The 20,649-nt window shown below is 44.6% G+C and overlaps 1 protein-coding gene across 1 annotated transcript in view; it reads left to right on the top strand.

The window, feature by feature from the left end:
* The window catches only part of cdcp1a (CUB domain containing protein 1a), a 55,179-nt gene extending 36,372 nt beyond the window's left edge, over positions 1–18,807 (top strand). The window contains 5 exon segments of the mRNA XM_056263124.1: positions 14,196–14,393; positions 15,092–15,466; positions 15,830–16,183; positions 16,295–16,379; positions 18,358–18,807. Coding sequence (XP_056119099.1) covers positions 14,196–14,393; positions 15,092–15,466; positions 15,830–16,183; positions 16,295–16,379; positions 18,358–18,736 — 1,391 coding nt within the window. The 3' untranslated portion in view covers positions 18,737–18,807.
* Positions 18,808–20,649: the final 1,842 nt, after the last annotated feature.

Raw genomic sequence — 20,649 nt, 5'->3', positions numbered from 1 at the left:
AGGTGCCAGGTCGTGCTGAAAAATGAAATCTTCATCTCCATAAAGCTTTTCAGCAGATGGAAGCATGAAGTGCTCCAAAATCTCCTGATAGCTAGCTGCATTGACCCTGCCCTTGATAAAACACAGTGCACCAACACCAGCAGCTGACATGGCACCCCAGACCATCACTGACTGTGGGTACTTGACACTGGACTTCAGGCATTTTGGCATTTCCTTCTCCCCAGTCTTCCTCCAGACTCTGGCACCTTGATTTCCGAATGACATGCAAAACTGAGCAACAGTCCAGTGCTGCTTCTCTGTAGCCCAGGTCAGGCGCTTCTGCCGCTGTTTCTGGTTCAAAAGTGGCTTGACCTGGGGAATGCGGCACCTGTAGCCCATTTCCAGCACACGCCTGTGCACGGTGGCTCTGGATGTTTCTACTCCAGACTCAGTCCACTGCTTCCGCAGGTCCCCCAAGGTCTGGAATCGGTCCTTCTCCACAATCTTTATCAGGGTCCGGTCACCTCTTCTCGTTGTGCAGCGTTTTTTGCCACACTTTTTCCTTCCCACAGACTTCCCACTGAAGTGCCTTGATACAGCACTCTGGGAACAGCCTATTTGTTCAGAAATGTCTTTCTGTGTCTTACCCTCTTGCTTGAGGGTGTCAATGATGGCCTATTGGACAGCAGTCAGGTCGGCAGTCTTACCCATGATTGCGGTTTTGAGTAATGAAACAGGCTGGGAGTTTTTAAAAGCCTCAGGAATCTTTTGCAGGTGTTTAGAGTTAATTAGTTGATTCAGATGATTAGGTTAATAGCTCGTTTAGAGACCCTTTTCATGATATGCTAATTTTTTGAGACAGGAATTTTGGGTTTTCATGAGCTGTATGCCAAAATCATCAGTATTAAAACAATAAAAGACCTGAAATATTTCAGTTGGTGTGCAATGAATCTCAAATATATGAAAGTTTCATTTTTATCATTACATTATAGAAAATAATGAACTTTATCACAATATGCTAATTTTTTTAGAAGGACCTGTATTTACATGTTTCCCTGAAGATAAAATAAGTACAATTTACCCTGATCATCCAATCCAAAAAGTTTTACACCCACCGCCTCTTAATGCATATTCTGCTAAGGGTTTGTGAACTTATAAGTATAACTGTAGTAGAACAATAGAGTAACCACCTCTTTACCGTGGTGTTCATCACTACACACTGTAAACAATTAGCGTAAAATCAACAGTAACTTATTGGCAAGTGGCAACAAAAATCCAGCAAGCATCTGTATTTTATACCACAGTAAAATTACTGTAAAACTAACTATAGTAGTTTTAAGCATAGGTCTTCTGTAAAATTAAGTATAGCATTTGTAGCGATTCTAGCTCAAATAAAGGGAATATAATTTTAAAAACTGATCATGAATATGATCAGGGATCGCATACACAGATTAAAATTACCCGTAAAGGGGATACAATGCCAATGTATCTGTATGGACAGCTAAATACAACGGATTATAATCAATTATCCATACAGGTAGGCACAAAAAGATCAATTGTATATATCAATAATCAATCACAATGAATTATAATTAAATATTAATATGTCAATTGTATAGAATAGATCGATTCCAATGATAACCCTTATGGAATTAATTATGATCTTTCATCAACCCTCAAGAGAAGTTATCCTTATAGACTCGCAAGGAAGGCTATCTTTCTGGCCATGCAAAATAACTTTCCTGTTTTATAAAAATACTAATTAAAGTATCAGCAAATTGTAAAGCTTGTAGCTTATATCAAACATTTAAGGGACTTCGTAATATGAGCAACAGACAGAGTCAATAAATTCATATAATGGATTTAATAAAGGAAAACTACGTATACCGGTGACTAACGTTACAAGGAATAAATGTACTGTATATACATCAAAATAAAGCAACAAACAATGAAAGAAAATGAGAATAAGAGAGTGATAGGCAAAGGGAGAGAATGATCAGTCAGTTATGGCAAAATCACAGACTAAAGGAACCTTGAGAGAGAGACACTAAGATATCAAATCACCCTGAATGGGGTAAACAAATCTTAAACGCCTTGAAAGCTCGATAAAACGAATACTTGCATATATAGTTCTTGTGTTGCTGAGTAAAGAAGGCGTGTGTGCGTCGTTCCTTCGTAGCGTCACGCGTTCTCTCGGGTCTTCCGGAGCGAGCGTAGTCACAGGAGGTTCAAATGTCCATTGAAAGTAAAGTTTGCCAGCTAATTCAGGCTAAGTTCATTTCACTCGCAAGTAGAAATGAACAAAGGAGAATACGAAAAGGGAAAACAAAAACTAAAGAAGACGACTAAAGAGGAAACTGAAGACGGAGGATAACTGAAAAACAAAACAAAAACTGAAGACTAACTGGCGTTCCGTCCTCTTAAGGACAATGAAGTTCACTTAAGGGTTGTGTCAAAGTAACAGTTATAACAAGAGTCACATTAAAACAAATCAAAAAAGGTTAAAGCCGTTTATATTACTTTGACATGGTCAACTTATTGAACATAATTTCGGTAAAATCATGAAAAATTCACCCAGAAGGGAAGTTTTTTTCAAATGTGTGTAAGTGTGTGTGTGTAGTTCTGATATTCCCTATATTATGGACCACAAGTATAGTAATGCCAGTAAATCTTGACCTTGTGGGGACATTTCCAACTCCCTCCATCCCCCTCAGAGGAGTTCTGACCAATTAGACCCTGTCTTTAGCTCGGGATGTGACTATTTCTCCTTCTCTCAAATAAACTGTGTTATCTGACGAGTTACATGGGCTCTTAAGTTTACCGCTCTTAGCAGAGTACAATTTAGACATTTTACACTGATTTGATTCATGCAGTTAGACTGGAGAAACACAGAGGAGGGTGTGTCTTCCAGGGAATATGTCATCCTGCTCTATTGATAGACACTATTACACATCTTCTGAAAGAGTAGCCTACCCTAGTGAAAAATAAATATACCAAAATGTATTTGAAATGCATTTATTTTATGCTAAGTTTACTACAAACACATTTACATATTTATGTACTTAATATAAACACCCAATTGTACTTTTGGTATACTAAATTGATATACTTAAAGTCTGCTTAACTGGAACAACTAATTTTGTACTTTAGTCATCCAGAAATAGTGCTGAGGTCCAACTAAAGATATACTTAAGTATATTTGATTGTGCTAAAGTGGAACTATTGCAAGTATACTTTAGGCACACTTTAAATATCTTGCATTTAAAGACTGATATAATACAGTGAATGTACTATCCTTACTAATAGTTATATTAAACACATTTTAGGCTTAATATTAAAGGGACACTATGCAGGAATTCTGTTTTTGTCAAACAGCGACCCCTAGAGTCGCTGTGGAGTACTTGTATTTAACGTTACTGTCGTAAAAACCACTCACGCAGAGCGTGACATGGCGTGACGTGTTACATAGTATACAACAGTACATTGTGTTTAATCAGATCTAATATATATTGTTAGTGGTGAGAATTTTCACGTGATTAAATACATAGATCCGACTGTTATCTCCATGTACTTTAATGGTCCAGTGGCAGAACTTTTGCCAAGCGTGTCAGAGGTTGTAATCCGCACTAGTAGTATAGTTTATTTTCCTCATCAAAACCGATTGTTTATTAGTGGTTGTATATCAAGCAGGGACACGTTTTTTTGTGCATTAGGTTTTGTGATTTCACCGTAACAAATATAGAGAGTCTCTCCGCAACCAATCAACCCAAAAGAAGTCATATAACCATTTCAATAACTCCGAAGCTGCTCAGTTAAGCTAAAAAAACTGCATAGTGTCCCTTTAAGAAATGTGCATTGTGCAGTAAAGAAATACTTTTTTTTTTTACTACTACTATTTTTTTCGAAGGACATCCTGAGATTTTTTTATGACCACAGATTTTTTCAGGACCTCGGTTTAACTGTTTAACTGTTCCCATCACTTTACTGGGGCGTTAGGACCCACACAGACCACAGGGTGAGCCTCACCAACACCTCTTCCAGCAGAAACCTAGTTTTCCCAGGAGTCTCCCATCCAGGTACTGACCAGCCTCAGCCCTGCTTAGCTTCAGTGGGGAACAGGGTGGTATGGCTGCCAGAGTTTTTTATTTTATTTTATTTTTTTACAAAAATGTATTGTTATACCCTGTGAGAGCAAAGTCAGTAAGTTTTAGTCCAATGCGATAACATTAACTAGCATTTTCGGGAAAAAGAAACACCTCTCCGAGTCAAAATGACGGAACACCACTTGCATGGAAACAAGTCTACAGGCTAGTACAATGAGCTAATAAAATTATTTCTAGTGATCGACCGAAAAACTGACCGATATTGTGAGATTATTGAGATTAGCCAATAACAATGTTCGCTTTTGGCCTGTTAACAGGAGTGTTAACCAACCTAGTTTGTCAGATTCTAATTTTCCTAAGCTTTGTCAGTGAATATTTGACCATTTTATTTTCCTTTTGGTGAATTTTGAGAAAATTCTTTGTAAAATAAGTTTTCTTTTCAGTAGAATTTTGTTGTACTGTATCAGCATTAAATTGCCCTGCAGCCACTCAATCTTCTAGATATAGGTAGTGACCATTCAGATATCTTGTTGGCCAACCACAAATTTTTTCAACTTAAAACGTACTCGGTTACTAACGTAACCTCGGTTCTCTCTAGAGAGGGAACGAGTACTGCGTAATAGCTTTACGCTAGGGGAAAAACTCTTTTCCACGAGATATTGAAGCCAAAAATTATCCTTAATTTTTTATTAATGTAAAACGCTTTGCAGCAGCAAGCAGACATAGGCGAAACAGCTCGCGCGCCTATTGGTTGCTCTTGCGGCAAATGCAGCAGCCTATCGAGAGAGACTCTGCGTGACGTAATGACCAATGGGGGCAATTCGCGCCCATATCGTCACGTCCCGCCAGAAAGGGCGTGGTCTCACCCTATAAATATGCTCGTTAGGCTGGTACAAGCTGGTTTTTATCGCTGAAGCGAACCAGAGCGTATTCCAAGCACGGCAAGATACGCAGTACTCGTTCCCTCTCTAGAGAGAACCGAGGTTACGTTAGTAACCGAGTACGTTCTCTTACGAGAGTATCTCTCGTACTGCGTAATAGCTTTACGCTAGGGGAACACAATGCAACACGCCGTGTGTACAGGGATCCAACACCAAAGTCCCAAGGGCCGAAGCCCAGGGCTCATGTAGTGCATAATCACCATAAACTCACATAGAGTGGAGGAAGAGAGGCTGGAAGCGTCATTCCCTATAAAAAAGCACCCAGCGGGGCTATCATATGACAATAAAACCCGCAGCCAGGGTGAAAGCTTTCAGCCTGATCTGGGTGGCCATACGTGTGTAACACTCATGGGGCTGCAGTAAACTCAGCATCTGGGCCGCACAGCGGGGCAGATAGCACTGAATTTTAGACCGCCAAAAGCTTAGCTTGTAAGGCGGGTACCTCCAGGTTATAGTATTTTATAAATGTAGACGGCGAGGCCCAGCCCGCGGCCGTACAGATATCTTGCAGAGAAACCCCGCTCGACCAAGCCCACGAAGAGGCCACGCCTCTCGTGGAGTGCGCTCTGACACCCAAGGGGCACTGTAGGCCCTTTGCAGAGTAAGCGAGCGCAATGGCATCCACTATCCATCTGGATAGGCTCTGTTTTGAGGCGGCGAGTCCCTTGGAACGCCCGCCAAACAAAACGAAAAGCTGCTCCGTCTGTCTGAAAACAGACGAGCGTGACACATAAGCTCTCAATGCTCTGACGGGGCAAAGGAGACTCGCGTCCTCCTCCTCACTGAGAACCGGAAGGGCGGACAGGGAAATTACCTGGGCCCTAAACGGTGTATTGAGGGATTTCGGGACATACCCGTGCTTAGGTTTGAGAATGACCTTCGAGTCATTAGGCCCAAACTCCATACACGACGCGCTTACTGAAAGCGCCTGCAAGTCCCCTATGCGCTTCACTGAAGCGAGAGCCATGAGAAACACTGTTTTGAACGACAGTTGTTTCATGTCCACCAGCTGGATTGGGTCGAACGGGGCGCCTTTCATGGCCTCCAGGACCGTGGAAAGGTCCCACGTCGGGACTGAAGGGGGCCTGGGAGGGTTCAGCCTCCGAGCTCCCCTAAGGAAACACACGACTAAGTCGTTTTTCCCCAGCGACTGGCCAGACACCGGTTTTGCAAACGTTGCTATGGCCGCCACATATACTTTGAGCGTGGATGGGGTCCTGCCCTTATCCAGTAGCTCTTGAAGGAAGGAAAGCACTTCCGAAACCCCGCATTCCACAGGTGAAAAGCTCTGGGCTTGACACCATGCAGAGAAAACAGACCATTTCGAGGAGTAGAGCCGCCTGGTAGACGGAGCTCTAGCCTGCGCGATCGTGTTTAACACTCCTTCTGGGAGGCTAGCGGGTACCCGTTGATGGCCCATGCGTGCAGGGACCACAACTCCGGGCGAGGGTGCCAAATCGAGCCCTCCGCCTGAGAGAGGAGGTCTCTCCTCAATGGTACAGGCCATGGGGCAGTGCTGGTCAGCTGCATCAGGGCAGGGAACCACGTCTGGTTTGTCCAGAGCGGAGCTACGAGCAGCACTGGGCATCCGTTCTCCCTGATTCGTTCCAACACCTGAGGCAGGAGCGAGACAGGAGGAAAAGCATAAAGGGGGCAGCGGGGCCAAACATGAGCCAGCGCGTCCTTGCTTTTCGAGAAAAACTCCGGGCAATGAGCGTTTTCGTGGGACGCGAATAGGTCCACCTGTGCTCTGCCGAACGTTTTCCACAGCAGCTGGACCGTCTGCGGGTGCAGCGACCATTCCCCTGCTGGAACATTGTTCCTGGACAGTCTGTCTGGTCCCACATTCAGGTGACCAGGCACGTGCGCTGCTCTCAGTGAGAGCAGGCTGTGCTGAGCCCAGACCAGGAGGCGTTCCGTCAGCCTGTGAAGGTTTCGTGACCTGACGCCGCCCTGGCGATTTATGTATGCCACCACTGACATGTTGTCCAACCGGACCAAGACGTGGTGGCCTGTTACCTGGGGACAAAAACGCCGTAGCGCTTTGTCGACTGCTATCATCTCCAAGCAGTTTATGTGAAGGAGCTTTTCCCGTTCTGACCACAGGCCAGCTAGCGGTCTGCCCTCGAGCAGCGCTCCCCACCCCGAGGTGGAGGCGTCCGTAGACACCACCTTCACACTCGAAGCGGTCCCCAGACTCACACCTGACTGATACCAGTCGGATATTTTCCAAGGTTCCAGAGCTAAAACACACTGTAGGTTGACCCTGAGGCGAAACAGACCCGCTGTCCATGCCCTGGGTGGAACCCGCGCTTTCAGCCACATCTGCAGTGGGCGCATGCGAAGCAAGCCCCACTGGAGTACAGAGGCCGCTGAGGCCATCAGCCCCAGCATTTTCTGAAACCTTTTGAGCGGAACTATCGAGCCGTGGCGGAAGGATTTCGCGACGCGCTGAATATTTAGTCCGCGCTCTGGTGACAGGCGTGCCGTCATGGATAGCGAGTCTAACACTGTTCCCAGAAAGGAAATTTTCTGACTGGGAGACAGTGAGCTCTTCGCCCAATTGACTGTGAGGCCCAGCTCCTCGAGGTGCTCGAGTAATGCGGCCCTGTGTTCTATGAGCTCCGATCGTGATCGAGCTAGAATCAGCCAATCGTCCAAGTAGTTCAGGACTCGCATGCCCTGAAGTCTCAGGGGTGCGAGCGCCGCGTCCATGCACTTCGTGAATGTACGAGGTGCTAGGGACAGGCCGAACGGCAGGACTGTGTATTGATATGCCTGGCCCTCGAAAGCGAATCTCAAGAATCGCCTGTGATGGGACGCTATTTGTATTTGGAAATAGGCGTCTTTCAGATCTATTGACATAAACCAGTCCCCGTGGCGCACTTGCGCGAGGATTTTCCTGGTCGTAAGCATTCTGAACTGGCGCTTCACAAGCGCTCTGTTCAGCTGTCGCAGATCTAAAATGGGTCTGAGACCTCCATCTTTTTTCGGTACCAGAAAATATCTGCTGTGTAGGCCCCCTTTGCTCTGAGCTTGAGATAAAGGTTCTATAGCACCTTTGCTCAGTAGTTTCGCTATCTCGGCTCGAAGTAGATGAGATACTTCGTTTTCCACCGTCGTCTCGACGCGCGCCGTATAACGGCGGGGACGTCGAGCGAACTGTAGCGAATAGCCTCTTTTTATAGTGTTCAGCACCCATTCTGATACCCCAGGAAGCTGTGCCCACACTTTCGCGTGAATAGCTAGGGGTAGAATGAGATCTGGGCTCTGGCCGAGACATAGTGACGGCAAGAGAGCTCCGGCGTGCTGTAACCTCACACACTGTGTTTACAGTGTGTGAGGCGGGGGGCGCGCTGATCGCGGCGGGCAGCCTGGCCGCGCTCAAAACCCTTATAGCAGTTTGCTGAAGGAGAGAGAGCGGGGCGAGCCCCGTGGGGCTTAACATGTCTGTGAGTGAATGTGGGCGCAGGACAGCGGGCACATTTACTGCACTGAAAAACACCGTCGGCCTGAGCTGACTGAATGCGTGTTGGTTTCGTTTTCACAGAACCCGTGGGACATGTGGTGTGTAGTGTTTGTGGGCACTGAGACGTAGGCACATTCACTACATTTAGTGCACAATCGACATGAGGCGATTTTGTTTGTGCGAGCCCTGCATTTTTGCGGGCTGTGTTTGTGTTAGTCTAGGTCCTGGGTAAGATTTGTATGCACTTCATTTAGCGGAGAATATCTCAACTGTTATAGACCAATATGACCCCATTGAACAACGTGGGATGTGTGCCAAAATCTCCACCCGGGACGAAAGTCCTAAAAATGACCACAATAGGTGACACTATTATCACACTACAGGTGAATGGGACTTTTTTTTATAGATATTCTCATACATTTCTACCAGTTTAATCTTCATATTAAGAGAAATACTTTTTGTATTACACTTTGTCTTAAAAATAAAATAAAATATGCAAATTAGGCAATATCTATAAATATGCGTACATATAGCCTAAACTCTTGAAGCTACAGATTTTCTGAGGTGATCACATCAGGGGATATCCTGTTTTGTGCTGTATTGAATGGAAAATTATAAATACAATTGTATACAAACACTGGACTTTTTTGAAAGAAAGAAAACAAGCATTTGATTAATATACAGAATTTTTATATCCAACCTTGCTATTATCATTGGAACGTTAACTTAATGTGAAAAATACAAAACAACAGGTTTATTCCCTGTGTTGCAAGGTAAAACTTTCACAACAGAGTCCAGGTATGGGGATGATGATGAGAGCTCATTCAGTGATAGGATTTTTAAACCTATTGCCTCCCTTGCATTTGCAGTACTTGCAACATCGGATACCAGCTAGCCGACAGGGACACCCATCCTTGTGTGCACACTTGCCACATGAGCAGGGATCTGGCAAACCTTCAGGTTTTGAGATTACAATCTCTGGGACTAATAAACTGCCCTTTCTTACAAAACCATAAGCATCTGCATTTAAGATCGAGGTGGCGTCTGTAAATGGTGCTTGGACCCAAAGCTGCTGTTGATAATAGGCTCTTTGTATATGTTTTCTTGCATTAGTTGAGGTGCAAGCGGTCCTCTCAAAGTCCATCCTGATCTTTAGGATCCTGAGAGGAGCGAGGAGACTGAATCCCCCTTGCCCTCCTCTCGTTCCCTCTTGGGACCTCGCAGTGGTTCTAACTGCCCTGCAGAGTGCTCCCTTTGAGCCTTTGCAATCAGTGGAGCTTAAGTTCCTGTCTATGAAGACAGCGCTCCTGGTTGCATTGGCCTCCATCAAGAGGGTAGGGGACCTGCACGCATTCTCCGTTGACGAAGCGTGCCTGGAATTCGGGCCGGCCTACTCTCACGTGATCCTGAGACCCCGGCTTGGATATGTGCCCAAGGTTCCTACCACTCCCTTCCGGGACCAGGTGGTGAACCTGCAAGCGCTGCCCCTGGAGGAGGCAGACCCAGCCTTGGCACTGCTCTGTCCAGTACGTGCCCTACGCGCCTATGTAGACAGAACGCAGTGTTTCAGGACCTCAGACCAGCTCTTTGTCTGTTATGGTGGGAAGCTGAAGGGAAAGGCTCTCTCCAAGCAAAGGCTGTCTCTCTGGATAGTGGACGCCATTGCTTTGGCATACCAGCAGCAAGGTCGACCGTGCCCCCTTGGTGTGACTGCCCACTCCACCCGGAGTGTGGCGTCCTCTTGGTCTCAAGCGCATGGCGCCTCGCTAACAGAGCTTCAGGCTGGGCGACACCCAACACATTCGCCAGATTCTACAATCTCCGAGTGGAGCCAGTGTCCTCTCATGTACTCGCTTCAACCAGCTAGTACCGGACCCTCTCAGGTGTCTTCGCTTGCTCGCCATTCCACTCTTCGGACTGGATACGTGCGATATTCTCCTCAGGTGAGCTTCTCCGAAAGCCCTGAGTTCCTCCAGCACTCCTGATGTCGGCGCCAGTGTTTATTGCCTGCGCGTCGGCTAGGTGCCCACCGTGTGCATGGTCCCTCCTCTGAGCGACCCCCACATGTGTATTTCCACTGTAAGCCTCTCTGAGCATGTGTCTTTCCCTTGGCAAGCAACCTTGCCACCCCTGGGGTTAAAATATTCCACCTGTGGCTGGACACCCCAGTGTTCTCCATATGCATCCCTCCGGGTCATATGTGTATTCTCTAAGTCCCCTCCCCCCTCTGGGTTGGCAGTAATTGCATATTCCTCTAAGCTATAGGATTTGCTCCCCAGTGTACCTTGGTATTCCTGTGCTAAATTGGAGTCCTTCGTCCGTGCTAGTCTCACGACTGGGATCTCAGATTTACGCAGGGCACTGGAAGACAGCTGTGAAGGTGGCGTGATTAGACTGGTAACCCTATTCGTCGTCATCCGACGGAACTCGGAGTGACAACGAAAGGGAACGTCTCGGTTACGGATTTAACCATCGTTCCCTGAGTAGGGAACGGAGACGTTCCGTCTGCCTGCCACTTCCGCTGTACCGCTGGAACAGCCGAGTTCAGTCTTGCAGAAGAAACATATCTGCATATTGCCGGCTTTCTCCTTTTATACCCACGAGGTGGGGCGGAGTTGCGCCATGCAAATTCTGCAGACCCATGGCATTTGCTTGCCATTGGCTCGTTTTATTTCTTTCGAAGATGAGAGGCTTCTAAGCGAACCCCATTCGACGTCATCCGACGGAACGTCTCCGTTCCCTACTCAGGGAACGAGGGTTACATCCGTAACCGAGACGTTTTAAAGTTTAGGTTAATAAATAACTGGCAATTCCTGTATGTTGGTAGTTGTGTGTAATAGGTTGACTGTTTTTGAGCCATTTTCTTTATATCAAATCAGAATGCTTACATTCTTCTATGACCATATCATCATGGTCATTGTGAACACTGTGATCACCTCAGAAAATATGTAGCTTCAAGGGTTTATGTGTATGCATATTTAATGAGATATTGCCTAATTTACATATTTTATTTTATTTTTTAGACAAAGTGTAATACAAAAAGTATTTCTCTTAATATGAAGATTAAACTGTTAGAAATGTATGAGAATATCTATAAAGAAAAAAAAAAGTCCCATTCACCTGTAGTGTGATAATAGTGTCACCTATTGTGGTCAATTTCAGGACTTTCGTCCCGGGTGGAGATTTTGGCACACATCCCACGTTGTTCAATGGGGTCATATTAGTCTATAACAGTTGAGATATTCTCCGCTAAATGAAGTGCATACAAATCTTACCCAGGACCTCTACTATGTGTAGAAATGAGCCCTGGGTTGTAGGCATTTTCAATACACTCATAACACCATCGGCTGTGGCCGGAATACCAGAAAATACGCCATTTATGTGATTTATCTGGGTCGCCGTGGGAACAGCATTTGTGTGCAGGCAAGCGGGCATGGTACTGGCTTGCTTACTGCAAAATACACTGGAACAGTCACATTTTCTGGAACTGAACGAGCGAAAATTTCAGTGGAAGTCTGGCCACGGCGAGACTGAAACACCGTCGATTTCCTAGGAGGCTAGGAAGACTTGTGTTGGTTTCGTTTTACAGAAACCGTGGTAGTGTTTGTGGGCACTGGGTTGTGGGCACATTCACTACATTTAATGCACAATTGACATGCGTCGATTTCATTTGTGCGAGCCCTGTACCGTGGCGGGCTGTGTTTGTGTGTAGAAATGAACACTGGGCTGTGAGCATTTTATTACACTTATAACACCATCGGCTGTGGCCGGAAAACCAGAAATACAATGATTACATGATTTTTCTGGGTCGCCGTGGAAACGGCCTTTATGTGCAGGCAAGCGGGCCGTGGTACCAGCTTGTTTACTGCAAAATACACTGGAACAGTCGCATTTTCTGGAACTGAACGAGCGAAAAGTTTCGGTGGAAGTCTGGCCGCGGCGAGACTAAATTTTTATCTGCTGCGAGAGCCGGGATCGAACACGGGTCTCTCGCGTGAAAGCTTCGGGTTCCGCCACTGGGCCACAGGGAGAACTACACTAGCGCAAGCAGATAAGAGAGCGTCATCACAGTTTTGTGTGTGTCGGCGTTTGTATGCAGGTGTGCGTGTTATACAACAGGCTCATTGCTGCAATAATGCCATTTTCAGCCGCTCAAACTAGGAGCTGAGAAATGTTTAAGAAATGGAGATTAGTCCGGCCTCGGCGGGGACTAAAACACACTCTTTTCTCATTTGCCGGTGACGCACGCCCATGGGGGGCGGGGTAGATTTCTTGTAACGTAAAGAAAGCTAGCCGCGGTTTTAGGGCTCGCGGTCTTGATGCTGGCCCGTTTCCTTGACGACTCGCGGACAGAAAGCAGTCCACAGAGCTCGCCTGTTGCGCGGCGGTTGCGCGGGCGCCTCCCAATCGAGGCCGATGCTTTCCACGGCCTGAGAGAGCAGACGCATCAGCTCAGTCTCAATGCCGGTTCTCTTACCAGTGGTCTGGCGGGAAACGCTAGCGGAGGGGAGGTCCACGGAGCTCGCCCAATCCTCGCTATCGGATGCCAGAAGAGAACACGCCTCGGTGGGTTCGTCGAACTCGTGGACGGACGCGGCGGCAGGCGGCGGCCGTTGTCCGTCAGTGAGCGACTCGAGCGAAGCCGGCGAAGCTGGCGGGCGAACCGGCGAGCTTTGGCGGGCTGGAGAAAGCTCGGGAGCGCGCTGGGCGCGGCGCTTCTTGCGGCGCGGCACCACGGCGGGCTGTGGTGAAGGCTCGGAGAATGATGCCAGGCGAGTCCTCAGAGTCACCATAGGCAAAAACTCGCAATGAGGGCATCCGCCGTCAGCGAGCGCGAGAGCCGCGTGATCCTCACCCAGGCAGGAAACACAGATGACGTGCCGGTCTCCGTCGCTGAGCGGGGCGCGGCACGAGCCACAGGATGGCATCTTTAAAAAGACGCAGCTCTTTTGTGAAGAGAAGTGTGAGTCGCGTCAAGTAAGCGAGCAAACACTCTCAGCAGAGTAAAGATACACAGAGTATAAAAGGATATAGAATGCCGGAAAGCGCAGCAGGTACGGCAGTTGAAGGCGGCGAGGCCAGCGACTCCAGAGCTCGTCCCGCTGAAAGGCTTGCTTCGACGGCGCGGCTTCTCACTCCGGATCCAGCGATGCGTGTGCGTCGCTGAAGAGATAAAAATCAGCTTGTATCAGCCTAACGAGCATATTTATAGGGTGAGACCACGCCCTTTCTGGCGGGACGTGACGATATGGGCGCGAATTGCCCCCATTGGTCATTACGTCACGCAGAGTCTCACTCGATAGGCTGCTGCATTTGCCGCAAGAGCAACCAATAGGCGCGCGAGCTGTTTCGCCTATGTCTGCTTGCTGCTGCAAAGCGTTTTACATTAATAAAAAATTAAGGATAATTTTTGGCTTCAATATCTCGTGGAAAAGAGTTTTTCCCCTAGCGTAAAGCTATTATGCAGTACGAGAGATACTCTCGTAAGAGAACAATAATTCATGTCTCTATAATTATTTATCTGTTTATTAAGTGGATGTATAACAGTCAATCGGGATAACACACAGACCGGTTGGTCAGGGCTGGATGAGTTCACTGTTCCTCGACACATCACTGTCTCTTCTCATAATAAAATTATTTCATCTTTTGATCACAATTTCATATAATGTTTATCTATTTTTTTTCTTCTTGTCACTGTTGCAGGGCAGTGTATAGGGCATCTGCCTGAGAATCAAACGCTACAAATACGTGTGATGAAAAAGAATCCCAAGTCCACCTGTGTGTTGAAAGTGGATTCGGACATAATGGACACGGTCACCATAGCTTCAGGGAACCATTACGACCTTGATATCTTTGACTGTAAAAAGGAAGAACTGGAGTGGACAGTCAACCAGACCATAGGTACTCATCTGTGTGGTATGACCACCCCTCTGTGCCTTAAATAAGACTATATCCTAAATGTTTTGATGCTCCCAGTCACTACTAGAACAGAAAGGTCACCAGTTAAATCTATATTTACCATAACTTCTATTATTTAAGCAGGTCAGGTACATGACTTTGGTACTAAATATTGTTTGTAGGTATTCCCTAAACTTCTCAGGTACCTTCAGAACATGATAGAGAAAACACCTACAAACTTTTATTTCAGTCTGTTTGGTTAGTTTTTTTGTGGCTTATTGTGGCGATTATCTAAGCCAAATTTGGTGGTGGTGTTTTTGGTAGAAATCCAAGATGGCAACCAAAAATAACAGGAAGGACACAAACTAATGGGTTCATTTTAATGTGCAATACCAAAAGAACCAGAGGAAAATATAAATATGTTCCAAGACCCAAAGGCCTAAGAATAATAATGATAAACATAAACGTGAATCTTGAGCAGATGGTGGTGCTATAGAGTTTGAAACAGGCAGAACTTAAAAATGGTCTCGGTACTTTTTAGACCCTGCCCAATCAGTGTGTGCCAAATTTCACAACTTTCCTTTAAATAGGAAGTGGCACAAGAAGAAGAAAATCATTAAAGTTATCATTCTTGGTGTGAATGGGTCCATAATAATTAAACGTTACTCTATTAATCATTGACTTTGTTTCTTTATCAACAGAATGTAAAGAATGGAGACACTGTACATCCACTCGATTCCCTATAACCTTCAATTACGAGCTGCAGTGTATCCCAGGAGTCCTGAAGACGATCACATGGGACCTTCACGGCCCACCGAACAGTGCAGTGGAGCTACAGTTCCCTAGAGGCGGTCTGCGTCAATGTCTGCCGGAGGACAAATGCAATGGCATCCTCCTAAATGTGTCCCATGTTAACACTGGCATCACTGTTGGGCAGTTTTGTCCAAAGGGAAGCATTAAGAAAATCCAGATCCGTGAATCCAGTATTGCGGTAACTGCCTCCGTTACAAGTTTCGGTGGCCAGAATTTGGCAGCTAACACCCTTTTAACTTATTCATTTACACAGGACATATCAGGTAAATGGTTTCATTATACATTCATTATACATAACCACAAATGGAAGCTGCTTTTTCTCTTGAGGAAAATCTATAGCAAGTGCATGATTCAGTAGAACAAAAATGGTGTAGAAACTGTCTGTGAATCAAGATTTTTAGTTTTAAATTGACACACTACCGTTCAAAGGTTTCGTTAAAAAAAAAAAAAAAAAAAAATATTAAGCAGTACAACTGTTTTCAGCATTGATAATAATGGGAAATATTTCTTGAGCCACAAATTAGTGTATATAATAGTGTACCTGCTCAAATAAATTCATTGCGAGTAACTTGATATCAAAAATCAAAATAGCTATTGAGTTTTGCTGTCCTGTTGTTCTCATACAGAGCACTATATATTCACTGTTGCACCGGAAAATTATAACCCTACCGTGTTGGCAACCCCAGTCTGGCCGTCCGGGATGAATCCCTCCAGCACGGTGTCCTGGATCGTTAACATTGAGCCACAGCTTGAGAGCAAACTGAAGTTCAGGAATGTCAGCCAGCCCAATTGTAAGGGGGAGCACACAAACATTGCAGTGTGGACCATTCCCTCGAAAACGGTGGTGTACAGTACTAATAAGGATGAGAATATTAATGAAATCCTGGTCCAAGGAAGTTTTTACCTTAACATGAAAAACTGCAATTCCTCAACAGTACCTTTCAGGGCAATGATGGACATCACCCTGCAGAACAACACAAGTGAGAAAGCCTTACTTTCTTCTGTCCACTATGTTCCCACTAGAATATCCATATAATATATAAATAGGGGGAAAACTTGAAAAGATTAATTGAAATGTATTATGTTTTCAGACCCCCTTCATGTGGTCATCATCCTGAGTATCGTGGGCATTGTGTTAATGATCATAACAGCCTTGGTGATTTGGATTATTCTCAGGTGAGAGTTTTCCAAAAATATATTTTAAATATAGCTGAAAGCAGCATTCACAGTGGTTCAAGCATAATTAAAAAAATATATAAAATTTAATTCGAAGACATTAAACATTTTATATAATATATAAAACGTATATTAAGTGTTATTAAACAAGCCTGTACCACCTAAATCAGAGATGAAAAAATACAATTTTCAGGTCATTTATAGCACCAATTTGTTGCCTGATCTCCTTAAAAGTTGAAATGCTTGTTTAGAATCATATATCGTATGTCCCTCTGTTAAGGGCTTTCCGGTCCCTGTACGACCGGAGTAGGAGCTTGGTTCGCATTGCCGGCAGTAAGTCAGACTTGTTCCCGGTGCATGTTGGACTCCGGTAGGGCTTTCCTTTGTCACCGGTTCTGTTCATAATTTTTATGGACAGAATTTCTAGTCGCAGCCAGGGGCCGGAGGGTGTCCGTTTTGGGGACAACACGATGTCATCTCTGCTTTTTGCGGATGATGTTGTCATGTTGGCCTCATCAGACCAGGACCTTCGGCGTGCACTGGGACGGTTTGCAGCCGAGTGTGAAGCGGCTGGGATGAGAATCAGCACCTCCTGCCTCAAGTGGAGGAGTTCAAGTATCTGGGGGACAGATGGATCGGTGCAGCTTCTGCAGTAATGCGGTCGATGTACCGGTCTGTCGCAGTGAAATCGATTTACCGATTTATCTAAGTTCCTACTCTTACGTATGGTCATGAGCTGTGGGTCATGACTGAAAGGACAAGATCCCGGATACAGGCGGCCGAAATGAGCTTTCTCCGCAGGGTGGCTGGGCGATCCCTTAGAGATAGGGTGAGAAGCTCGGTCACTCGGGAGGAGCTCAGTGTAGAGCCGCTGCTCCTCCACATCGAGAGGGGCCAGCTGAGGTGGCTCGGGCATCTGTTTCGGATGCCTCCTGGACGCCTTCCCGGGGAGGTGTTCCGCATGCGTCCCACCGGGAGGAGACCCCGGGGAAGACCTAGGTCACGCTGGAGCGATTATGTCTCCCGGCTGGCCTGGGAACGCCTCGGTGTCTGCTTAGACTGCTTAGACTGCTGCCCCAACGACCCGGCCCCGGATAAGCGGAAGAAGATGGATGGATGGATAGATGGATGTGCTATAGCCATCCAAATAATACAGTTCAAAATATTTATTATAATTATTAATCTAGGGAGTCTGAAAGAGATTTGTACTGAACTGGTTTTATTGAGGTTGAGCAAAAAACCTTGGACTAGTTTGTAAAAATCTTTTTTCTTCTTGAGGTAAAGTTGTTTAGAAAGAGGAGATCCAACAAATGATTTGAATGTGTATGTGTGAAATATCTCATTATATACAATCAGAATACACGTTTCACACATGTTAAATGTGATAGCGCCTATCTGATGGTAATTTCTTTCAAATTTTTCACTGTCTTTGGAGTCCATGAGTCAAAACGGGTCCACTGAGTTTTATTTTGATCGACCTCTGTTAACCTTGTCTAATAGCTTCTGAATGTTGATTGGCTGATGGTAGCCATATTTTTAAAGTCAGTGTCCTCATAGATAATGATGGTACCTTGGACAAAGACATTGAATGCCAATTTCTAAGACAGTCTGGCCAAATGTTGCGTAGTTATAGCCATTTTCAAGTTCTTTTCGGTTATAGCACCACCAAGTGGCCAAATGCTGGAATTTTTTTGATATTACATGTAAATGAGCCCATACACATGTGCACCAAGTTTGGTAAAAATTATCTCATTCCATTCAACAGTTATAGCCATTTAAGTGAAAGTGATATATTAAGTCACACTCTCTTCAAACATTTGGCAAATGTGTTTTTTTTGATAATTATTGATATTAGGTATCCAGAGAATGTTTCTTCACTGGTTTGGTTCTGATTAGGATCTGGGCTTTGTGTTTGAAATCCTAACAAGTATTTTCCTGTAATATTTAATTCTTAACAAAGTATCTTAATATTGCACAGGGAAAAGAAGAGGAATAAGGCTCCCCCTGTGTCCGTCGACAGTCCCAATCCGCATGCTTTCCTTCCAGGCCTCCATGGTATCCCCAAAACACAGGAGGAGGAGGAAGATCCTCACACTTATGTGTACATAGATGATACTCTAGTATATTCTCATCTGCTTTTACGTGATGCTGAAAATGAACAATGTAGTGATGAGAGCGTCCCTCCTTTACCTGACAGACCAGTCACAAAAGGTAAAAGCCTAGTCACTAAAGACAGCGTGTTGGTGGACAATGAGCTCTATGGTTATATTCAGGGACAGTCAACTACACCTGGCTCACCAACGTCTCCCATCAACACCTCTGAGGAAGGGGCCTATGGAACTAGACTGTCTTTGTGAGGGAAAAGAGGCCTTGATGGAATTTTATTTTCTACTTTAAAATTATATATTTTTTAAGTGTCTACGATATGTATCTATTTAGTGATTTCATGTTTGTACATCCTGCTTGTTTTAAAGATTGTATGTTTTTGATAATAAAAGTATTACATAACATACTTCTGGAAATGGAGCTTGTAATACTTTTCTCATAATCTTGCACAAGCCTTGTAATATGACTTTTAATTGTGTTTCTGTTGTTGTCAATAAAAGTTAAGAAGCCATTACAGACACAGAAAAACATTTGCAGGAATTACAGATTTTCAAAACAAGAATTGAAAGAGGAAAAAGGTGTAATTTCCATGACTATTTTACAAGTTTGCGATTTTGTATAAATTCTTAATATATATTTTTTTTAAATAAAGCATAAAGGTTTATCCCAAACCTAACCCTCAGTGGGGTGTAAGCAGATCTTACAAAACCAAACAAATGAGATTGTACAAATTCAAATGAATTTGCCAAAATGTAAAATGTAGAGTGCACTTTTTATGTAAATGCAGTTCCTGTTAGTTTACATAATAATAATTTTGATTAAAATTCAGTACTTAGTATTTTTGTCAATATAAACTTATTTGTGAACATACTTGTAAACATAACTATGATGATGGTTATATTAAAGATCCAATAGAGTTCTACACATTCTACTGTTTACACTTAAAAATAAAGGTTCTTTATTGGCACCGGTAGCTCCACGAAGAACCTTTAACATCGATGGAACTTTTCCATTCCACAAAAGGTTCTTTATAGTGGAAAAGGTTCGTCACACTAAGACAAAAAATTATTTTAAGAACGGTTCACTGAAAGGTTATTTGGGGAACCCAAAATGGTTCTTATATGGAATAGCTGTGGAAAGACCCTTTACTTTTAAAGAGCCGTATTTTTACAAAAGCCTTAATTTTTAAAGTCCCCCTGTAGTCAATAATTTTATCCCTTAAAACTCACATTCCATCACCAAAATGACATTTAAAGTTTTTTGCTTGAAAAAAAAATTCTTCATGCCTTAAAATAGCTTGAATGTAATTCTACTACAACCTTGCCTCATTTAGTATACGTGGTTCTATGAATATGCAAATGAGCTCCGCCTCCACTCACTCACTCAGCTCAGAGATCCACTGGTTGACGATCACACGTTGATCTGATTGGTTACAAGGTCGTTTGAAACGTCAGAAACACCAGCGATTTCAAACCATGTTTTTGAGACTCTCTTTTGGCGCTTTTCCACTGCATGGTACGGTACGGCTCGGTACAGCTCTCTTGTGGCGCTTTTCCACTGCATGGTACGGTACGGTACGGCTCGCTTTAATGGTACCACCTCTGTCGAGGTTCCAAGCGTACCGTACCGATACTAAAATGTGACGTGAACACACTGCAGATCACTGATTGGTCAGACAGAATTTGCGAGACATCAAACCAACCCCCTAGATTTAAATAGCCAGTAACAGCCACTGTAGCACTGTAGCGCTGTAGCACTTGTTTTAAAACTACTTGCTTGACTTACTTGAAGAAAAAAGAAAAAAAAAGAAAACTTCCAAAAAATAAATAGCTGAATTGTGGTCAATGGACGAAGGGCAAATGTTCCTCTCGTTGGTTGCCGTCCGAGGAGCGGATCAACTATAATGATCAGAATATAATCCCACCCACTTAAGCGGTACGAACTGCAGTGGAAAAGCAAACCGAGCTAAAGCGAACCGAGCCGAGCCGAGTCGTACCACGCAGTGGAAAAGCGAAGCGAGCTGAATCGTGCCGCGCTGAGCCGAACCGTACTGAGCTGTACCAGCAGTGGAAAAGCGCCATTAGGTTCACTGCAGTTTAAAGGAGAAAATACTCAGCAATACTGTCGATGGTTTGACTTAAAAGCATATTAAAAACATCATATA

The sequence above is a fragment of the Rhinichthys klamathensis genome, unplaced genomic scaffold (assembly GCF_029890125.1).
Source record: "Rhinichthys klamathensis goyatoka isolate OS25496 unplaced genomic scaffold, OSU_Roscu_1.1 h1tg000198l_1, whole genome shotgun sequence".
Taxonomy (NCBI): domain Eukaryota; kingdom Metazoa; phylum Chordata; class Actinopteri; order Cypriniformes; family Leuciscidae; genus Rhinichthys; species Rhinichthys klamathensis.
The sequence above is the reverse complement of the archived record's forward strand: the minus strand, read 5'-3'. Positions and strand labels throughout refer to the sequence as shown.